The sequence below is a fragment of the Polyodon spathula genome, chromosome 30, assembly GCF_017654505.1.
Source record: "Polyodon spathula isolate WHYD16114869_AA chromosome 30, ASM1765450v1, whole genome shotgun sequence".
Taxonomy (NCBI): Eukaryota; Metazoa; Chordata; class Actinopteri; order Acipenseriformes; family Polyodontidae; genus Polyodon; species Polyodon spathula.
Window position 1 is genome coordinate 2,004,156 of NC_054563.1, and position 20,240 is coordinate 2,024,395.

General features: G+C 39.8%; 1 protein-coding gene across 13 annotated transcripts in view; it reads left to right on the forward strand.

Moving 5' to 3' along the window:
• cnksr2a (connector enhancer of kinase suppressor of Ras 2a) overlaps window positions 1-20,240 on the forward strand; it is a 124,381-nt gene that overhangs the window by 41,528 nt on the left and 62,613 nt on the right. For 6 of the 13 annotated variants that reach the window (XM_041232970.1, XM_041232962.1, XM_041232964.1 and 3 more), the window contains 6 exons: window positions 2,717-2,822; window positions 6,618-6,659; window positions 11,651-11,770; window positions 12,956-13,015; window positions 15,005-15,073; window positions 18,475-18,621. In XM_041232970.1, the coding sequence (XP_041088904.1) occupies window positions 2,717-2,822; window positions 6,618-6,659; window positions 11,651-11,770; window positions 12,956-13,015; window positions 15,005-15,073; window positions 18,475-18,621 (544 nt within the window). The remainder of the gene's footprint in view (window positions 1-2,716; window positions 2,823-6,617; window positions 6,660-11,650; window positions 11,771-12,955; window positions 13,016-15,004; window positions 15,074-18,474; window positions 18,622-20,240) is intronic. The other 7 variants (XM_041232965.1, XM_041232971.1, XM_041232968.1 and 4 more) reach the window with 3 other exon arrangements.

Consider the following 20,240-nt stretch of genomic DNA (forward strand, 5'->3'; position numbering starts at 1 on the left):
GTGATGAAGTACCTGGTTAGCTGGCATGCACCACTTCGGACTCCTGTTTTAGTTAGCCTGTGACTGTCACGAATCGGCTCCTCGGCTGAAATCCTATTGCTAATTTGTTAAACTGTATTTGTTTTGGAAGTGGAAGGCCAAGGCTTTTTTCTGTTCGTTCTGAAACTTCTTTTGCCAGGCACTTAAATAGCCACTTGTGTATTGCTTAGCGAAGCCGTGAAGCTTAAAAATAAACCCATCGATCCATACTTCAGGTCATGACCCTGTTAGTGTGCTGCTCTACACAAAACCCAGCATCTCAACAAACATAATCCGGACCTCCGAACAGAACCTTAGTTGCAATGTGTCTCTTAATTTCTGAAGATTACGACCTTTCTTCATTGCTTATATGTAACTGTATGCTGGTCAAAGCTTTCTTAAGGAATAATGGCATTGCTGTGGCATACTCCTCTGTAATAACTACTAAGTCATTTAAAGGCATTTTTGGAACCATGGAGTTCCATTATTACAGAGGAGCACATTATCACTAGTATTCTACGACTTTTAAAAGTTCTTTATTTATTCACCTCTGTTTGGCTGAAAGTTCAGAAAGAGTACATTTTTTGAGAGCTGGGCATGATGGCAGTAGCTGTCATTAATCAGTGTTCTCTCGTCCCATGCTTTATTTGCCATTCTATTATTAAGTAATAAGAGACGCTACTTCAACAGAAAACAATGGAAGAGCAGTCTGGTCAGTTACCTGCTGAGAGCTACCTGTGTATGACACAGAACAAAGACATTAACAACATATTAAAGTACTGTGCGCTGTTTTGCATCGGACAGTGTTCAGGGTCTGTTTCAGTGCCCAGCAGACGTCCTTGCTGTATATTGCCACCTGGAAGGATAGGGCTGAGGTGTCTTTGAGGAGAGCAGGCTCAGATCTGTGCAGCGCCTCACGACTCGGTATGTGCAGAATTGGTTTATTAGTGTTCAAAAGTACCACTTCATTTTCCTGTCAGTCTAATTATCCACACTGCACTTGAGCGGACGGGTAAATAATTATCTGCTCGGATAGTTCAGCTCATGCGGGCCCTGCAGTATGGGAAGGAAGCCAATGCTAAGTGCATTCTCCATTTAGCACAGGTATTTATTCATTTGGTTATTTATTTATATTTGGAATAGTCCCTGTTTACCCAAAAACATACATTTCACTGTTTCAAGGGTCACGAGTAGACCAGAGTTTTGCACAACTTGTCTGCTTACATGTAATTTAGTCTTGCAGCCATGCGATGCCAGTTTAGACTCAACATATGTAAGGTAATTAACAATAATTAAACAGTAACCCCACTACTTAAATATCATCATTTAGTGAATTGATGAACTCTTCAGTACAAACTACTGATTAGCAGCTTATTAAACCAAACACTTTAGAAGGTTACTGGCGTTTCACTATCGCTGCCTTTAAAGTTACAACCCTATTAATAGGTGTGGATCCAGTTATATTTTTTCACAGCTTTCCCAAGTATAAGTAAACTATTTATTGTTTTTATTACCTAGCCAATGTCATGTATGGTACATGTGTAAAATATTAAAATATATTATCTTAATAAAGTTAGTGCTATTTGTTTTATGTCAAGCATTTGATTGGACTTCAGTTTTTTAAAAGGGTGAAGGGTAGTTATATGAAAAAAAATCAAAGACCTAAACATTGGGGGTTAAGGTTAGGAATCAAGAAGCTGGTAACTAGCAGTAGTAATGCGCTTTATCTGAGAATGAAAGCTGTCGGTGTATGTGCTTGACAAGCCCTAGTTTGTTAAAGCATGAAACCCTAAGCACTGCAGCTCGGAGGCTTTGATACTGCATATGGATCAGGAGCACACGCACACGCACACGCACACGCACATGCACTGACACACACTCTCACTCTCACTCACACGCTCAGACACAGTAGTTGCACATTTACTGGAACACCTCAAGATTTGTCATTAATATCCTTCATATACCTTCCTGCATGAAAACCTCAGGGTGTGAGAATTTCTATTTTTGGTCAGTAATCGGTGATTATAGAAACAATACCTTTCTCTCTCTATTTTAAATGAATTGCACGTGCGGCCTGTTCGTCACAGGGAATAGATCAACAATAAAAACAACATTACAGTTTTAAATAACTGAAAGGACAGAGCAGTAGACGTTGTGCACTATGAATGAGTGTGCTTGTGACAAGCTGAATTGACATGGTAGTGTACAAGCAGCAGGAATCAACCAGACGGTAATCTTGGAAAGCAATGCCTCAGAAATAAAGGCACAACATGACCTACAGGATAAGAGCTTGGGATCTAATATTTCACATCTGTCAGTTGAGGCAGTCTGAGACCCAAAAACTTCTGTGAAAAGAACAAAAATGTACCCTTCACAGCTCTGGGAATGGGTGCTGATTTTTAATAAGCAGGCTGATTCCTTTGATAGAACGTTCATCTATAATTCTGTCAGTCTGACCAGCTGAACAGGGTCACCAAGACTTTAATATCGATTCACTCTTATTAGAATCGGCTAGAAGTCTGCCACTGTCCCTTTATCACTTTCTTTTTAATTACTGAAAATAACTAGATAGCTTCTGCATGCCCACGCACTCAAACACACGTTCCCAAGCACGCTGCAATATTCTGGCTAGGTAGAAGACACATCTATTATTAGTTGAAGCGTGCCTGAATAAGACTTTTCTATAGTTTAATTCTAGGTGCTACTTTTTTTTCAGGTCCCCTTTCGCGGCGGTGACGGATTACTCTGTTACAAGGAACAGCGTCATCCAGCTGTGCCTGGAGCTGACCACCATCGTCCAGCAGGTAAGAGGAAGAACATCAAAGAACACAGTAAATAAGACATGAATCTATGTGTTAATGTGGACTGAGGGAGAAGCATTGGCAGGGGGTTCTGTGCAACTCCCAAATCCCATCTTTAAAAGCAGAGAAAGAAAGATGATCAAATCCAGCTGATATTCAGATCTAGCAGCGTTCATTTGCAACCTTGCTTTTTTTAAGAATAGGTATCTGTTTCATTTTGGGCCACATTTTTTTTCAGCCAATGTAATCTGTAAAGCAGTAGGAGAAAAGTGTACTGGAGTTTCAAGGACAAAGTCTTCATGGCTCTAAAGTGGGAAGATGGGTCATTCTTTCTGATATGTTTTAATCATCTGCAGGAGCAGCAGGGAATCTGTCATGTTCCCTGGTGGCTGCTGATACCATTAGCACATTAACACCCTGTTCAGAGAGCTAGCTTAGAACTGGGTCAGCGTGTGCTTTGCTCAGAGTCCCCAGTGTCCAAGGTGACTGTCTTATCAATTCAGACAAATAAAGAATTATGTACTGCTGCTGGGTTTATTGTACTGGGTGGCAGAGATTTGCAAAACTGAGAATTGAAAATCTTGCTGCAAAATGATTAGGATTCATGTCGGCCCTAAAAATAGAATCCTGCGCAAGCTGTTCCTTATTCCTAATTTTTCTAATTGCATTATGGGTCGGGGGTATTTGCAGGGAGAAGTGGCGTAAGAAAATACTCCAGCGCGCCAGAAAAGACGACTTTGGATTTGTGTTACGTGTTTATTTGAACTGGAAGAGCAGCTGCAAATACCTGCAGACAGACCTGCTGGGTGAAACCTGACAGGTCTGACAGCAAGAAGCTCCTGGTGCTTTTAGCTTAGGGTGGCAGTATGGCGTAGATATGTTTAAAGCAGAAGCAACATGCTAATTTTGCAGAATGTGGATTAGCGGCTAGAAAGCTGAAGATGGGTTGAACGATGGACTGCCCTGCTTTCAAAATGATTTGGCTCATCATTGAATCATCATTTCAAAATTAAAAGAAAATAACTAAAATATTTTATACAACACGTTTACCAATGCAAATGGTGTTATACAACACAGGGATGGAAATATGACTCCAATTGTAAAGCAGTTTCACCTATTCCAGGTGTTAATGTAAGTGTGATTAACCACAGTGTATAGTTAACAAGCTCAGGTGTGTCTTATTAAACTAAAACCAGGAATGGATCAAATGGATATGCAATGGGAGTGTTATTTCCATCTCTGCAACAAGTGTTGAGAATTCTTATGTTTTTTTTTTGTATTCAGCGTTGCTGTGCAAATATAGTTTTTAAATGTAAAGATCAGTTCCAGATTGTGCTGCATTGCTAAGCAGATGCAGAGCTTGATGCTGGAATAGGTATTTCAATGGTATTGTAACATACTTACTTTCTTCTCCATACATCCTACTTGTTGCACAATACAGAATCTCTTTGAATACTGGTGTGATTGCACTGGTTAGGAATGTTTGAACCATGTAACACAGGGTTTCGTTTGCTGTGTAAAGATTCTGTACAGTTCATAATGCAATACGAACTTTGACCTCATTCGTGACGCTAGCCTAACATAATAGAATTGTGTGTTACTGGGTCATCTTCAGGTGAGGGGAGTGCTATAATACAGAACACCTGCATCTGCTGTGCTCCGGGAGTTTAAACGAAAAAGGTGAAGAGGGAGAGAAAATAGCTAATTCGTTTTAGTTTTCTGTGTTTTCAAGGTACAATCTGCTGTAGGTGGTGATGAAATTGCATTTTCAAATGGACTTAAATATCCCTTGTTAGACCTGCTGCGCTTGTAGGTGATCTGGGTTTGGGAGCTCAAATGTTTACCTCCAGCTTGTTGGCAGCTTTCCCCCTACTGTAAGAAACACACATTTGTTTTGGGTAGCTGTAAATGAAATTCGCTGTAGTGGTCGTTGCCCTTAGCTATAATCCTGCTGTGCAATAATCATCCACTGTGCCCTGTGAATATTATTCATTGTCGGCATTTGAATCGCCTGCCTCTAACTTTACTGCCTCCCTGTAAGAGCCTGTCTGCTTCTGTGTGTTGGGTTGTGCAGCGACGTCTGCATTGCATCACCAGAGCCAGGGGCATGCCAGTTTGACACATGCAGTCAGAGTAAAAAGGATAAACCTGGATTGAAAAGAGGGACAGAGACCAACGTGTAATCTTTAAAGACTTGAACGGATGAGGGCTTAAGTATTTACTGTACTGTTAAAGCTACACTAAGTTATTGTGGAAAAAAGTTGTATTTATTAATGAATGCTTCACGACACAAAGATGTACTAAGCATTATGAAATCATTAGGAACAGTGGTGAAGCATTGTAAAAAAAAATTTTTTAAAACATTTAACCATGGAAAAGCAGAATAAATGCAGATTAGCAGGGAAAAGCATAGGGGTGGGCATTGGGACTGAGGATCTGTATTGCAATAGATTGCGATATATTGCGATACATCCTGGAACTCAACGCCTAATGATCATGTTGATTTTTTGCTGCTAAACCTACATATATAAACTGGGCTTCTTGTCATTTGTATGGAGTTTAAAGTATTAGAATGCAATATGACAAGTTAAACTCTCCTGTGAAATGCCCAGTCCCTCATTTTTGTTGGCTCTTCTAAAGTACGTGCAGGTGCTCCCAGTTTTAAAAAACAGAAAAACAGTGCTGGTTTGAAAGCTATTCAAAATTCTCTGAAAATTGTAATTTTAAAATGTTTATTATGAATAACATATTTATTTTCCACTGACTGTGGCCATAAACAAGGCTTTCAAGCTGCTTTATATATCGGTCAGTGCAGAGACCCGTGGTTTGAAATAAACGACTGACCTTGCTTTTAAGTTTTAATATATATTACAATCCTGTATATGTGTGTGTCTATATATATATATATATATATATATATATATATATATATATATATATATATATATATATATATATATATATATATATATATACAGGGCATCATGATTGAAGACAGGGGGAGGATGTGATTAGGCCGGGGGGTTGCAGCGGTGAACCAGGATAAAAATTATAATTGGGCATTCCAAACTGGGGAAAAAACATTTGCCGACGACTACAATTTAAAAAAAAAATTTAAAAAGTGCCAAATTTGGCTGGAAAACAGCCAGGAGAGTAGCCTTCACATGGCATGTCTGTCTGTCTGTCTGTCTATCTATCTATCTATCTATCTATCTATCTATCTATCTATCTATCTATCTATCTATCTATATCTATCTGTTGTCTTGTAATTCTTTTGTAAGATGTTTGTTCTGTGCTATTGAAATAGTTAAATCAGTACATTTAAATAGGGCATTTGATCATTGTACAGATATGCTGCAATCTATGCTACATTTGAACATAAGCCACCTGCTCGACCACTTTAAAAAGTAAAATTCTTTTAATGGTTGTGGGCGGGGCTTGCATAAGGCACCAGCTGATCTGCAATGTAGAATAACTTCAAAAGGCAGCTAAAAGGCTGCCACAAATGGTTCTTAAAAATGTAATATAACAGTGGTAGCTTACTTCACACGTGTAGAAGTTCAATAGGTAAGTAACGGAGAAGCAGTAGAGGAGTGGAAGCTTTGCCTGGTTTGTGTGCAGCAAAAGAACCCGTTCTGTGGTTATTCTGATGCACTTTGTACGGCTCAGTGTCTGAGCAATGTGGTGTGGTTCGTTCTCATTTTCTGCCTTCTTTGCTTTGCCTGGAATTCTTACTCTTGCACTTTTGTTCTGTGATTTAGAACTGCCATCAGTGTTTTCTTTCACCTTATCTTGCAGGACTGCACCGTCTACGAAACAGAGAACAAGATACTTCATGTGGTAAGTCCCCCATTGGGTTTGTATTGGTATTATTAATAGTATTACAGTTTGTTACTATAGTTTGTTAACAAGTGACACGCCAGAAAATGTCTAGCCTATGGTTAGGATTGTTATGTTATGTTATTCAGTTTGAAATAAAGAGCATGTATGCCAAGAGAAGACACTTCTTGTGTAGTGTGGAAATCTCAAATCACATTATATTCCTTTCTGTCTAAATCCCTCCTCTAACTGTCACCGATTGGCTGCACAATGAAATAGAGCTTTCTCATTGGCTTAGACACCTGATGTATCTGATCCCCGGCTGTTGTTTCTATAGAAACGCTGAGTAAAGAGCTAAACAAGTGAGAACCACTTCCAATAATGCATTTTGTCTTCCCACAGAAGCTAAATATATTTTTGTAAACACTGAGAGAGTTCAACAGGAATCAAACAGTTGTGCGTAAACAGACAAGTTGTGTGAGGGGCTCGTCTTTAATCTGTATGCGCACAGAGGATGGTACCAGAGGTGTCAGGACTCACCAACATTTAACAGAAAATCACAAAGTGATCAGGGCTGCGCAGAATAGCTGTGCGAGTCATGCATTACGGTACTGTATTTACATGTAATTTCATTGGACAAATATATAATGTACAGACAGCTTGTACAAAGCTATGAATCAATCACAGTCAAAGCCCGACACCTACAATGACTGCAAACATTAAGACTTGCAAGACTTAAAAATCAATTTTCTTGCCTCCTCTAAGCCTTAGCAATAACCATACCACCATCCAATTATTCATTAAGAGTTTTTGAAAATGCATTAAAAGAAATCACTACTGAGGATTTTGAATGGGATTAGATCTGAGAATTGTTCCCAAATGCCTTGGAACCCTATCAGTTTGGCTTTAAGTGACTTGCTGCAGGAGTCTCGCCATCAGGTCTCTAAGGAGAGAAACTCAAGTAACGAGATGAACAGCCTGGTCGCTCTGTAACGCAGATCTGTAGAGCAGGGGATAGGCGTAACAATCCCCTGGCTACCAGATCTCAGCTCTAGAGGGTGGACGGCACTTTGGAACAAACAGTCCTTTTACTAAATTCGTTCAATTTTTTTTTTATGCTGCTTCTAGCTCCTCTCCACAGCTGAATTAAGAAATCTTTTATATGAGAATTTTATCAACTGACCTAAAAAGTGAAAGAAATAGACGTGGTCAATTTCAGCCCTCAAGCCCACAGTGACAGCACGCTGCCAGGATCTGTTATAAAGAAAGTTGGCAGAACTGGTCTGCGGCTCCTGAAGCTGTTTTTAACAGGCCTGAGGTCTTGTCAGCTCTTCAGTTGCTTGAGGATCCCTGAATACCTGAAAGCCTGTACTGGAGAGAGGCTATGTTTGGGAACCAAGTGGTTTCTTTTTGCCTGCTTTATAATTCCAGCCACCCCTATAGTTTGGGCCCAGTCCCCCCATCCCATCTGCTTCTAATAACACAAGCGGACCTGGCTGTGTGATAAGTCCTTAGGCCATTCCAAGCTTTTCATTATGTTAAAGCAGTAGTGTCCGGATTGAGGAGACAATCCTGTACCGTTGCAGAGGTGACAACTGCATGTAGCAGCAAGCAAGCTCGCTCTTTCTTTCTTTCTTTCTTATAACTTGCTGCTTTACATCATACAGTATATGTAATTTAAAAAATTACCATAATGCTTATGCAGTAAGGGACAGGTGAATTGTAAGGCTTCTGCATACAGTAGTTGCTGTGGATGTTTGCCAAAGTGATGTCCTGTGCTATATCTCCTACTGAAAGACCTTGTTTTTATTATGTATTTATTTTACTAAAAACTTAAGTTAGTAATGGGAGTCGATTCGGAGTAGATACAAACTAGTTGTCTTCAAAACACAGATGGAACTTGTTAATGATAACACTGCTCATGGTAAATACCAAGAATGCCACGACTGCTTTATGTTTTAATCCCCAGTACAAAAAAAAACTATTTCATTGCAGGCCAGGAAAATCTTGGCAGCAAACGGCATACATCTATAAATATCTTGTCCGTCTGTAATGAGTTTTTCCCTTTTATTTTTGTTTATATAACTAGTGGTAGCTACAACCATAAAAACAGACCCAGATCAAAAGCAAAGGAATGAGGAACCGCTGCTCTCAGAGATGACTTGGCCAGAATCGGAACCACAGAGAATGTTTGAACGTAGAACACAGGACACATGACGTCTTATTTGGCGTGGTTAAAACCGCATTGCATGTGCTTGTTTATTAAGACTGCATTTACCAGACTGCCTTTGAATACAGACTCAATTCTGTATGTATTCCTGTGTGAAGCAGCACACACAACAACGATTTAAGCAGAAGATAACAAGTTTCCTTTATTGATTCCAATAATCAATAGTCACATTTTATAGCATAATCATTAGACCCAATAATGAGGCCGCTAGTTATTAGCAGAACTGAAGCAGTGATTAGTTACCTAATCACTGGGAGAGCATCGAACATGGCTCTGGGTCATGGATCTTCTCAAATGCACTCTCTTATATATCTTACCTAAACGTGTGTGTGAAGCTAAACCTTGTTTTTGCAAGCTTGGTTTCTCTTTGCGACGGCAGAGTTCCAACCAAGTCAGTTTCCCACACCACACTCGGTTCCTTGTCTTGAGGAGAAAAGCGTCTCTTTGTTGATAACAACAGACCTTGCAATTGAGTTCAGTGCACTCATAATATGTCTTTAAATCCCTTCGTTATCCTTACATAGATTTGAACTACAAGCATGTTTCTTTCTATAAATTGACTGTCTGCAATACTTTTTATTTGACCTATTTCCCTACACAGAGCAATGCAAAACACTGAAGATGTATTTAAAACAATGTTACGTAGTGGAATAATTTAGTTTAGTTTGACATTTTAAAAGCTTTGCGGTACTGCACATCACATGGACTGTGGACTAGATTTTCAAAGCTATCTACTCCAATTCATCATTATTAGCATACTTCTCTGAAAGGAATTGCAATTTCAATTCTAACGCGAGGAAGAAAGTGCTTGTTTACTACCTTCATCACATGTCTGAGTCGCTTATTTCTGGTTGGGTAACTTTTTATTGGTTGTGTTTTTCCTTTCAAAAAAGCAAATAATCACGCTAATGTGACGGCTTGGAGCGAAGCCATTTGTGTGTGAGGGATTGCCTTGCCATCGAAGCGGCTTTATTTAATAGTGAATTTACAGTGCAAATCTGTAATGAAAGGGAGATCTAAGCACAAAAACCGACTTGGGGAATATTAAGCATGTGTGAGAGTAATATTGAGAAAAGCATACAGAAGCACTGGAATTCATGTCTTAGGTTTAAAAGAGCTCAATTCACTCCTAATTAAGTTTATAGTTGTTGTTTTTTATTATTTCACCAGGACAGTGACAGTTTGATATTAGGATATTCCATTAAGGAGCTGTTTTAGACAATCATGCTGCCTTAAAATTACTGCGATTCTTTCACAGTAGAAATGACTCTAATTACCAGCCCCAGGTCATTTGAATTAGATTATACAGCGGGTACAATTGTAATAATAATAATTGTTATTACTAGCATATTATTCAGATTAAAAGTTAGTGTTCAGTATTTGCAGGGCTGATTCAGAGTCAGTATTTCTCAGGCTGGCCACCAGTAAATAATGTGTTCTCCTTTCGAGGTCCTCCTACTGCATGCTCTTTCATTGCAAGGTCATCCACACCCACTAGCTTCCAGTTGGTTATAATCTTTGTCTGACTCTGCAGAGATGTCTGTAGTGCTGCGTAGTCTTTGGTAGAGTGGTGCTTTCTCTCTATTACATGGAAATACACCTTGTGTTTCATACTGCGGGGATCCTGCTGCTGCAAACATTTTAGAATGGAGGCGGGTCTGTTTATATTGTGCTGCTCCTGCTTTGCAAGTGGCAGTAATTATAAGAATGCACATTAGGCAAAAATTGCTATGTGTTGTATATTGGCATCTGTCTTTGTAGAGCTGGCAGTCATGTGGTTTGGGATCAGGTGCTGTTGCTATGGGAGGTACAGAGGTATGAATGTCCTTGACACTTTGTTCATGCTGTACTCTGTATGTTTTGCCGTGTCTTTGTAGAAATGAGTGTGAAAGGGCAATGCCCTGCTCGGGTTCTGGTTGAGGGGTTTGAATCCTGGCAGGAGAATTGGACTAGCAGGAGCATTTCCATGCGGGTTTGGCTGTTGTTAATGCAGCCTGGGGGGGGGTCATCTTAACTGGCTGTCAGCAGAGCAGCTCTTTGCTTCTTGGGTTTCTTGGGTGGGAGGGCACCTTCGCTGCACTCTGCTGAAGCTGATCAGACTCTGGCAGACAGGGGCTTCAGGCTGAAGCCAAACCTGACAGTGGCAGGGAAAGACGTAATGGGTAAAGCAAAACGTACACACTGTACTGCAGCTCGGCTAATAAAAAGAAAACAGCAAAGTAAAAGGGGCTAGATTGGTGGCACGACACGTTAATTCACTGACCCCCTATTGAAGGGAATCCAGCTCAGTCGCACACCATAAAAACACCACCACAGACTTAACTTATCCGCTCATTGACATCCAAGTGATAAAGTTCAGATGAAGCTAAAGGAACCATCTTTACAGTTTAATATTAAGAACATTGCACTATAAACCCCTTGCAGTCATTGCACACATGACAAACAGGCATGGTAAAACTCAAAACAATAACCAAAAGGCACGGTAAAACTCAAAACAAACTCAAGACAATAACCAAAAGAGTCAAAGGCTGGGAACTTACTAACAATACGTTCCGGTACAGTATGATTCTTCAAGATTATGTACAAGGATTTCTCCAGTGACAAACCGAGAGAAATGGTAAAGGATTTAAACATATCTAGTTGTCTATTGCTAGAAATGCAATATATATTTTAGTTTTATTTCAGAATTAACGTGTGGATTCCAATGGCTTGTTAACACGTTTTGCTCATTGTTCCCTCTTGCTAACATGATTGCTCCGTGTCCCTTCTCTCTGTCTCGCAGTGTAAAACCCTCTCAGGAGTGTGTGATCACATCATCTCCCTCTCTTCCGATCCTCTGGTCTCCCAGTCTGCCCACCTGGAAGTGGTGCAGTTGAGCAACATCAAACCCAGTGAGGGGCTGGTAAGAGCCCAAGCAGTCAGCATGCTGGCACGTCACTTCCTAAGCAGAGCCTACCACATGGCATTGCAGAGCAGAGCATTGCAGAGCAGAGCATTTCCCTTCATTTTGATACTATTCTTTTTGGATCTCGAAACTCAAGTTGGTTTCTGCAAGAAGCCCAGTGATTGAAACATCAACACCGTGGCTAAGTAACCCATCCCATACCCTCGCCACTTTCTGTGTCTCCTTCCCTCTGTCCTAAGTATAGCTCCACTTTCCAGCTGTGTCCTCTGGTCATGATTTCTGTGTTGCCCTTAAAGCACTGGATTAGGGATAACATTTTCAACTCCTTGTGTAATGTGTAAAAGCTGCATCTCTCTGTCGCACCATGCATATATACTGTATGTTGTTCCTGGTACTGCACAAACTCCTGTTGTTTTCACCTATAGCCAGGCGTTTTGGTGAAATCCATTCTAACCACCTGGTAGCCGAGCTGCTAAAGCGTTGATGTCGACCCTTTCGGTATCTGTACATTGGAATTAGGTTAGGGACTGCTACCACTTTCTGAGCAGCTGTAATCAATCCTCGAGAGATGCCCTGTTTTACTGATGCAAGATTAATGCTCTCAGTAATTGAATTTGAAATGTCAATCTTGCAGGGAAGACAAATTGACTTTATTTAGAACACGTTATTTCATTATCTAGTGTTTTGTAGGGGGGGATAAAGACATAAGAGAGAACACCTGCCTTAACACTGTCAGTTGAAAAGTGTTGTCAATTATCATAGAGACTAGTCAGACACTAGTACTTTTTTGCAGTCTTGTATGTGGATGTACCAGAGTGCTGTCTTGCCCATTGTGACTGAAACTGACTTTGCAACAGGGAGATGCAGAACCCATGTCTGGAATGCCATATGGAAAGCAAGTTACTCAGGAACACGAGGGGCAGCCCATCCACACGATGCGCTGCATGGCATAGGTATTTACAGACACAAACAACTGCCCCAGCACTGTCCGATCAGATGGCTGGCATAAAACTGAACTTGTATAGCATCTGTCCTGACCTGGTCATCAAATTGCAGTGTTATTAGCTGACCCCTTCAAAGAGGTTATGCTTGCCCTGTACACAGCAGTGGTGTGCAGGTTATGTTTGTGGGATGAATATGTTAGTGTATGTATTTCTCTGACTGTGTCTCTCTGTCCTTTAGGGGATGTATATCAAATCAACCTACGATGGGCTGCATGTAATAACAGGAACTACAGAAGCAGTAAGCATTCCTCTTCAATACTGATAAATAATGCATGCCTGGAAAACGCTCTTATTTTAATAAAATAATCCACGGTGCTTCTTTAGTAACCAGGTCTGATTTAATATCTGGTAAAGGACTCAGAACTGGGCATTTCCTCAAACCTGATTATATATTTTTTGTTTGGTTTATTGAGTTTTGTTGCTCTGTTGTTGCAGCATATTACGTGGGTTAAAATGATAAGCCACTGTGGTCCTGTGCTTCTGTTATTAACAGTCCCCATGAGCGGAGCTTTTATGAGTTTGCAAATCCACTTCCTCACCTGGAACTGCATATATTAAACCTTTCCAGCTGGCAACTTGTACTGTATATTCCCCTTGAGCTAAATCAGAACAGCACCTTTCACTGTGACCTGTGAACAGAGATAGCCACCGTATTAGTCACCTGGCTGTTGTTTTCCTCCTGCTTCGAGATGCTGGCTTTGTATTCGGTACACAGAGTCTGGGATTCTTTGCAGTTGTGGGTGTTGTACAAGGACCCTTTCATGTTTGTTACTTTATACACTGCTTTCGCTACAGTGTCAAAGCCTCATAACTCTAGAGCCCTTGTTTAATAAATTTGTATTCTGTTTTGCTTAAAAAAAAATAATTAAAAAAGGGAAGGCAGTAGACCCCACTGCATAGCAGTTTGAGCCAGTTCAAAAGAAAACAACTGAGCTTCATACCTGTACACTGGGGCTAATCAAGCTCATAGTAAAACCTGGAATGGGTGAAACTGCTATGCAGTAGGAATCTAATTTCCATCCCTGAATAAGGTTTGATGTGTGCAAACATAAAGTTTATTTTTGAATACGGAACACAAATTAAAATTAGCTTAAGATTTCAAATGGTTTATGAATATAGCCCTTCATTTTCGGGCTAGTAGATTTCATTTTATAAACAGCTTTTAGATATGAGACAAACAAACAAAAAAATAAAACAATCAATAAATAAAAAGGTTCTTACTGTTTGCTGCATTCTGTTTTAAAATTATTATTTTAAAATACAGATATATAATTCAAAGTACTGGAGCAAAGATTAGGAAATGTTGCCATCAGTGTCTTTATCTGAAAAGTGTTTCATAAAAACCAATACGACAATAGAAAAGAATAAACAGCTCCCACTTGCTGGTAATTGACAGTAATGCTTTGGTAGTTTTAGGTCATTATGTCCTCAGCCAGGTTGCTTTAAGATATAATTATAGTATTCGACAACTGACAACTCCCATTAAATATGATGCCCCTTCATAGCGGACAGCTATGGGCAAATATCAATAAATAAGAAGACTGAAATCTAATAGAGCAACCCAGGAGATTGAATTCTACAAGAGCCATTCCCTCTGTGTACAGCACAGCAAATCAATAGTGATTCCAGACACCCACTTGCAGATTCACCTGCTGATCTTGTGAAATACTGCTTTCAAAGAATGGGATCCAGCCGGCTCCATATCCAAACCCTCACATCCCAGCTTAATATGTCCCGTCTGTTTCTGTTTTCTCTATTCTGCGTAAGGGTTTAGCATTTGGGTTTTCATCGTGTTCTGGGGAATTCGCTGCAGTCGTGGGACTCTGGAAAAGAGTTTCACCAGATCCTGTCTTTGTGTCGAATAAACCAGAAATCTGTCCCTCCAATATAGACATGTGCTCTAATACTGGTGAAAAGGGATAGACGATACTATGACTGTGGATAAAAGCTGTGCATCACCCTATAGAATTAACTCATTTCGCTTTATAAAGTCCAGTGAAACCTGCTGAATAATGTTACGTCAACATGTTGAATAGTGCTTTGTATTTTTCCATATACTTAGCATTGACAACAGTCGCCCATTCTAGACCCTCGCTACTCTGTGTTTACTTGGGAGGGCTGAATTTCTGAAGTTTTTAGAGTGACTGGACATAGATAATAGCGTGTCTTTAACAGGAAAAGAGGGTGCATTCATCTAACTGTTAGTCTGTCTTTCTGTTCTGTGCAGTCCCCTGCAGATCGATGCAAGAAAATCCATGCTGGAGATGAAGTGATCCAGGTCAATCATCAGACAGTAGTGGGTATCCCTCTCCTCTTGTTTTGTTTTCCCCTAAACAATTGCAAAGAAAGGCTTTAAAGTTTAATCTCTGTATATATCAAACACACACACTTTACCAAGTCTGACACAACTTTATTATTTCTTGAGTAAAATAATCTTACCTGTCACACACTTCCATTTGCTATAAATGTGTCATTTTTTGTCAGAACAAACCCATATTCATTTTAAAGTGATATCTGGTGCCATACTAGTTAAAGAAAACTTTGATTGCAGGGCTGGGAATATTTCAGAAATATTTCAGGAGCTATGGTTTTTCAAACCTGTGTAACGCATTGTTTACTTGAACTTCATTCATCTATCAAATATATGAAAATACGTCTGGAGATGGAAGAGGTTTTAGGGGGACATATGTGGGACTGTGCTTGTATAGTTCAGTATGGATGAGAATAAAATCCATTAGACAAACGCTTTCTTTATGATTTTGGTACTTTTAGGGCATGTGAAAGGTGCGAAATAATGATACAAAGCAGGCAGGTAGACTCTCTGAGAGCCTCACCTCACCGCTCTGCACCTCAGTCCTGACCATCTCAACCAGATGTAGACATCAGGTGCATTGGAAGACCAGTTCTGTTTTGATATTATGATTGCACTCGCTTGGTTCCAGTACCCAACGCTTTCATATAAAGATCTGATTCACTCGTTTCACATTAGAGAACACAGGTGTGGCTAATATTTTCCAATCCAAAATGTGTATGATTGTTACGTTCAGGTCACAGAAATTAGACTTGCAGCACAGGAAATTAAATGGTCCTGTTCCAAACGACTGTGTTAACCATAACTCTGTTCCACTACTGTAGGTCAGAGTCTTGTCCAGTTCCGCTGTATTCTGTCACAGTAGCGCTGGATTATTCTGAGTCGTCTTGCAGTAAAAGTTTTTCTTCCCCGTTGTCTAATCCATTTCAATGATACAGACCACACACTTGTTTTCACATATCTTACCCTTTCCTCTTACAATATGCTTCCTTTGAAATCCATTTCCCATCAGTATATATATATATACATATATATATTTGTGCTATTGCCTGCAAAAATGGTTACATCTGATGCTCAAGACCAATAGCAAAGTGGTGTGCAAGTAACTGCTGCCACTGTACAGCTTGTTTTGGAATGAGTGAATGTCTGTCCGGTCAGCTGATCTGCAGCTGAGTGAATGTCTCTCCGGTCAGCTGATCTGCATGATTCGCTCACGTTACTGCTATTGGAGGGGCTGAGTGAATGTCTCTCCGGTCAGGTCGAGCATTGTTATAAGATGCTGTATGTCCTACAACAATAAATGTGAAAATATTGATAAAAACCCCTAAAGCATGTGTACTGTCACATTAAATATTAGTGAAGCATGCCTGTAAGAGTGGTAATGTGTGGAGTGTGTGTGGAGGGTATTCATCCCTCATCACTGACCCTCTTATTCACTGAAGCACATAGGCCTAAGAGACAGCCAGGCCACATTGATGTGGCAAGAAAAAAAAAAAAAAAAAACACTTTTAAAACATGGCCATGTACATCTTGGGCCTTCTGTAAAATAATCAAAATAGCCATTCTACTGTGTGTGTGTGTGTGTGTGTGTGTGTGTGTATAATATTATATAACTCTGCAGACTGCCCATCAAAGTAATTGCTTTGCCCAGCACTCAAACAATAGCATGTACAAATTCCTCATCTGTGCTATTTATTATTGTATGCGGACAGCAACTCGTCAAATCTGAGACTTGAGAATTCTCCAAGCTGGGGTAGAAAAAGTACTTGAGGATCAATCCCCCAGTAGAGTAGATCTATGTAGATTCCAGTGAAACACTGTAATCAGCTGTGTGAATGTATAATAGAGCACCTTCTTCCTGACACTTCCACTTCTATCTGAAAAGAAGCATTTTCAGATTTTTTTTTGAAAGCTAGTGATTCTGTTTTTTAGCTGATGATTTGATGTTCAGAATCAAATCTTCACATCCATCACCCTAATTACCTTGATTTAACACAACAAAAACAAATGTCTGTCAATAATTTTATTAGAAATGATCATTAAAAATCCCCAGCCTAACCCTTATTGAATGAAGTGCTCTTGTTAAGAGAGCCTGTTACACAATCACATATTCACATATTGAGGATTTTCAGTGTGCTTCATGAGAGCTGGGAAACACTGCTTCATGTGTGCTCTTCAATACCCTACACCTACAAATAGAGACGATCTGTGTACCTGCTTCACAAAACTGCCCAGGTGATGGCTGACTTGATGACTAACGAGAGCAATTAAACACTTTCATAACAAAGCAAGCATCTGGGAAAACTAGTTTCAGCAATTTGCTGAAACACCGGTGATTGCTGGCAGGTACAGATTTAACACCATCCCTGACAACCTTACACTTATTAACATAAGCAGGGCTTTTGCCCTGACACACAGATCTGTTTTATTAATTTTTATTTGCCGTGGTATTCGTTGATATTTGTGACATTCCAGCACAGGGAGATTCCAGTTCCAGAAATGGATTCCACTGGCCAGGTTGACAGAGCCAGTCTTATTAGACCCTGCTTTTGAGAATTCTCAGTCTGCTTCCTGGTTCCTCCTGCTCCTTCCCTGTCAGTGTGTGTGTAGCTGTTTATGAAGAAACAAAAAAAAAAAAAAGATCTCTGTAATTATGCTGTGGGTTTGGGTAATATATTTCAACATAAACATTCTACTCAGTAGGGCTTTCAGAAATCCTGAAAGAAACCAAGTCGCTCCACTGACATCTGTTTTAATGTCTTGTCTGGAAACGCGTGCTGTACCTGTCTCTGGTTTCTTTGCTGGTTTTGAGCTCGCTGTTTTCATTGTTTATCTGTCGTCTTTCAGTTTCTTAATGGAAAACAAAGACATTTAAAAGACTTCTGGTCAAAATGTTTGTCATTGAACTTACTGAGTTTCTTTTTGTATTTCTAAATCGGTTCAAATGTGGGATACTTTAATTAAGAGTCTGCTACAAATATACTAATGCTGTACAGCACTAGCTCACTTGATGTAGTATCCTGTGTCCAACCCAGCATTAGCAGAAATGATCTTTGGATTACACAGCACCTCATTCTTAACTAACACATTCCTGGTGTTGTTTGAAATCACTCTCTTCTTACGTACATACCATTTTCTTTTTCATAATTCCATCCTGGTGACTTTTTAAAACTTTTAATGCACCCCCTGTAAGTACAGCTGGTGCACCAGTGTAACCATTAACTTGACCCACCCTGAAACACTGCTCCCAGTGACACATACTGCACTGGCTCTTTCTGGTATGTCTTCCTGATGTAGAAAAAGGGCTACCTTTGTGTACAAGATGGTGCTTTTTCATGTACGCATTTCACTTGATTTGTTTGATTAATGTATTTGTTGGTTATTAGGTTGGGTGGCAGTTGAAAAACTTGGTAAACGCACTACGGGAAGATCTCAGTGGTGTGATCTTGACTTTGAAAAAGCGACCTCAAAGCATGCTAACTGCAGCTCCTGCTTTACTAAAGAACATGAGATGGAAGCCCCTTGCACTGCAGGTGAGGAAGTTCAGCTGTTCTTACAGCAAGCCATCCCAGAACAGGGACTGCACCAGGGCTGGGGTCAATGGCCTTTTTAAAATTCCAATTCTATTTCAATTCCAATTCCCATTCCCTTTTAATCAATCCCAATTCCAATTCTGGCAAAGGAACTCCTATGAAGGACTGGGCATTGGAATAGATTCAGAAGGAATGGGAATTGAAATTGGGACTTGATTTGAAAAAGGAACTGGAATTGAAGAAAAGGAATTGACCTCAACACTGGACTTCATTGCTTTTAATTTAATTTAAATTTAATTTAGAACCATTTGACAGACATTTGTCCAGATATTTTGGATTGGTAAAATATGAGCATTAGAAATTAACTATGCCTACTTGTTGATACAATTTTTTTTTCCCTCTCTGTGTTTTTAATATGTTCTCTTTTTAGACAGTGTTGTTCTTACCTGGTTAAGTAAAGGAGTCTGTTGAAATAAACGTTACCCCTCCTATGCTGTGCTGTGTCTCATCCCAATGAATTAGCTGGAAACAGTACCATTTTTAAATCATCTGTTTTATTCACTTTTTTTATTTAGTAAAAAACTGCAGCAGGGTAAAGTATTATGTTGTGTTGGCTCCATTCAAAGCTAAAATCTAATGGATTATTGGTTTAATAATGAATTTTCTGTTTGACTTCCTGGACCCTATTTATTTTATTTAATCATTTTATCAGTGGATCTACGCTGCTTTTACAGCCTGTGATAGAAAAGGAGAAGAACTAGATGGATTTCAACAAGTGCTTTCTAATCTGAGCCTGGTGCCAACCAGAGGAGCATTGCATACAGTAGCTGTGGCTCACAGCCCATGCCTGGCACTGCTAGTCATCCAATCCAGACGCTAAATACAAATGCATATTCATAAACAAAGCTTTTCATCTGGAGCTTTCGAATGAGCACAGAACTGCGCAACATAGTCTGAAGAACCTTCAAAGAAGTGCCACACTAAGCGTGTAACATCAAAATTGCACTTGTTTGATGTGCTATGATAAGTGTTTTCAACACTCTCTGTGGCTCATCTGCTGGTGAAGTGGCTGCACTTTCTCCCAGTATTAAAGACTCTTATTTCAAAACTGTAATCCTGGTAAGTCATTATCGAAGTGGAAACTGCAATATGTCTTTGTTTTATTTCACCAAATAAATGTTCTGCATAAAGCAATTCTTTGTATATGTATGCATATGTAAGCTTTCAAAATGCTAAAGAGCTGTTGGATTAATCAGCAAGCAATCTGTGGAGGGAGGGGGAAGGTCATTTGATAGCTTTGTTAATTTTTGTCTGTCTTCAGCAGTGATACATGAGTTATTCAGGACATGCTTGGCTGAAGAAGTCAGCAGTTTAGGTGCCAGAGAATGCTATTCCTCCTCTAATTGATCTGCAGCAGCAATAAGAAATCTGTGCGGCTGATTTATCCTCTGAAATCAGCTCTGCCTCGTTGGCCTGCTTCAATAAAACATTCTCCAAGCAGTGAGCCAGCCCTTTCTCAACCTCCCGGTGCTTTATTGTGTCTAGATGGAGACGTTCTCTTTTGGCTAGACACCTCCGATCCCTTCTTCTTCTCTACCGCTGTCTGACACAAGATAACT